Genomic DNA, 1949 nt, shown 5'->3' with positions numbered 1-1949 from the left:
TCCAGTATTAGGGACCACTAAGGTCTATATAAAGAGACTTCAGATCCAGTATTAGGGACCACTAAGGTCTATATAGTTAGCTTCCTGACCTGGCATCATGTGCGGCTGGGCGCCAGCAGGGAGGGGCCGGATCCCCGTGAACTCCCCGGGCATCGGCCTCCTCATCTGGACGGGGACTCCCTCCAGAGAACTGATCCCAGATCCAGGCACTACACCCTGGGGAGGACGCAAGAAGGAGTCCTGGAGACTCGCTGGGGGACCGAACCTGCAGAGAGAGAAGACCTGATGAGACTCTCTGGTTAAAATGGACCCGACACGGACCCAGACTAATATGCAGAACGGGGTATTAAACCCTAAGGGTACTAAACCTTCAAGTGGTCTCCCAAAACCAAAATGTACTAATTGTCATTTTTTTCAGATGCTTTTGAGACGTCTTTAACCGTTTTAACATTATAGAAGTTTTTGAGTTAAAAAAGCAGAAATTATAAATTAATTATAAAAGACCTTGGGAAGCTGAATGATTCGGTACTGGACCAGAGGTCTGAGTAAGTGGATCAGGACCCGAGGTCAGAGTAAGTGGATCAGGACCCGAGGTCAGAGTAAGTGGATCAGTACCTGAGACCCGGTGCTCTGAAGCCTCTCTGGTCCGGCCCCGCGACAGGTCTCACTGTGCCGGGGTACGGTGGAGGGGGGCGTCCAAACAGGTCTGCTGGAGGAGCCGTGGGGGGGTCCACCTGGGCCCACTGTCGCGCTGCAGAACCAGAACCAGCAGCTGCTTCCTGCAGACTCTTCTCCTGGCGTAAGGCGCTCTTCTGCTGCTGCTGTCGGAGGATCAGCTGCCGCAGACGCTGGCGCTACACAGGGACAGCACAACGTTAGCATAGCACAGCACAACGTTAGCACAAGGTTAGCACAATGTTAACATAGCACAGTACAATGTTAGCATTGGCATAGCACAGCACAACGTTCACATAGCGTTAGCATAGCACAGCACAACGTTAGCACGCTAGCACAACGTTAGCATGGCAGAGCACAACATTAGCATAGCACAGCACAACGTTAGCATAGCACAGCACAAGGTTAGCACAATGTTACCATAGCAAAGCACAATGTTAGCGTTAGCATAGCACAGCACAACATTAGCATAGCACAGCGTTAGCACAGCACGTCAGCACAGCGTTAGCATATATACAGTAAATATCTCGTACCTGTCTGAGCTTCTCCTCCGAGTCACCTAGCTGAGGCAGCATGCTCATTGGTCCGTCCAGAGAGGCCCCGCCTAGCGCTGCTATTTCATTGGCTGTTGTCTTGTCCATCAGCGAGGGGCCGGGGGTCATGTGACCCTGCTCGAAGGAGTCGTGACCCTGAGTCTGACCCCCCAGGAAGACACGCTCCTCCGACATCCCAGCATGCTTTGGGGTCTGGCTGCCGGGGGTTCTGGGAAATGAGTCCGGCTGTTGCTGTTGTTGTGGTTGTTGACGTTGTTGCTGCTGCTGTTGTTGTTGTTGTTGTTGTTGTTGTAGTAGTAGTTGTTGTTGCTGCTGCTGTAGTTGTTGTTGATGTTGTTGTTGTAGTAGTTGTTGATGTTGTAGTTGTTGTTGCGGTTGTTGTTGCGGTTGATGTTGTTGTTGTTGTCGTCCTGGAGACTGCTGCAACTGAATGGAGATAAACTCCAGACATGTTATTACATAGTTATTATGCAGTTACATGTGTGTCTGTGTCTATGTGTGTGTGTCTGTGTCTTTGTGTGTGTCTGTGTGTGTGTGTGTGTCTCTGTGTGTGTCTGTGTCTTTGTGTGTGTGTGTGTGTCTGTATGTCTGTGTGTGTGTATGTCTGTGTGTTGTGTGTGTCTGTGTCTGTGTGTCTGTGTCTGTGTGTGTGTGTGTGTGTGTGTGTGTCTATGTGTGTGTCTATGTGTGTGTGTGTGTCTGTGTGTGTGTGTGTGTGTC

At 50.5% G+C, this 1949-nt stretch overlaps 1 protein-coding gene across 1 annotated transcript; it reads right to left on the bottom strand.

Annotated features, from left to right (window-relative positions):
- Window positions 1-89: 89 nt before the first annotated feature.
- LOC117941105 (histone-lysine N-methyltransferase 2C-like) lies at window positions 90-1677 on the bottom strand (the record flags this gene model as incomplete). Its single annotated transcript, XM_034866201.1, has 4 exons — window positions 1618-1677; window positions 1209-1521; window positions 616-854; window positions 90-265 (listed from the first exon to the last, which is right to left on the bottom strand). Coding segments are annotated over exons 2-4 (610 nt in total), but the record flags the coding sequence as incomplete, so codon positions are not given.
- Between the last annotated feature and the right edge of the window lie 272 nt (window positions 1678-1949).

This window comes from Etheostoma cragini, unplaced genomic scaffold (genome assembly GCF_013103735.1).
Source record: "Etheostoma cragini isolate CJK2018 unplaced genomic scaffold, CSU_Ecrag_1.0 ScbMSFa_4317, whole genome shotgun sequence".
Taxonomy (NCBI): domain Eukaryota; kingdom Metazoa; phylum Chordata; class Actinopteri; order Perciformes; family Percidae; genus Etheostoma; species Etheostoma cragini.
The sequence above is the reverse complement of the archived record's forward strand: the minus strand, read 5'-3'. Positions and strand labels throughout refer to the sequence as shown.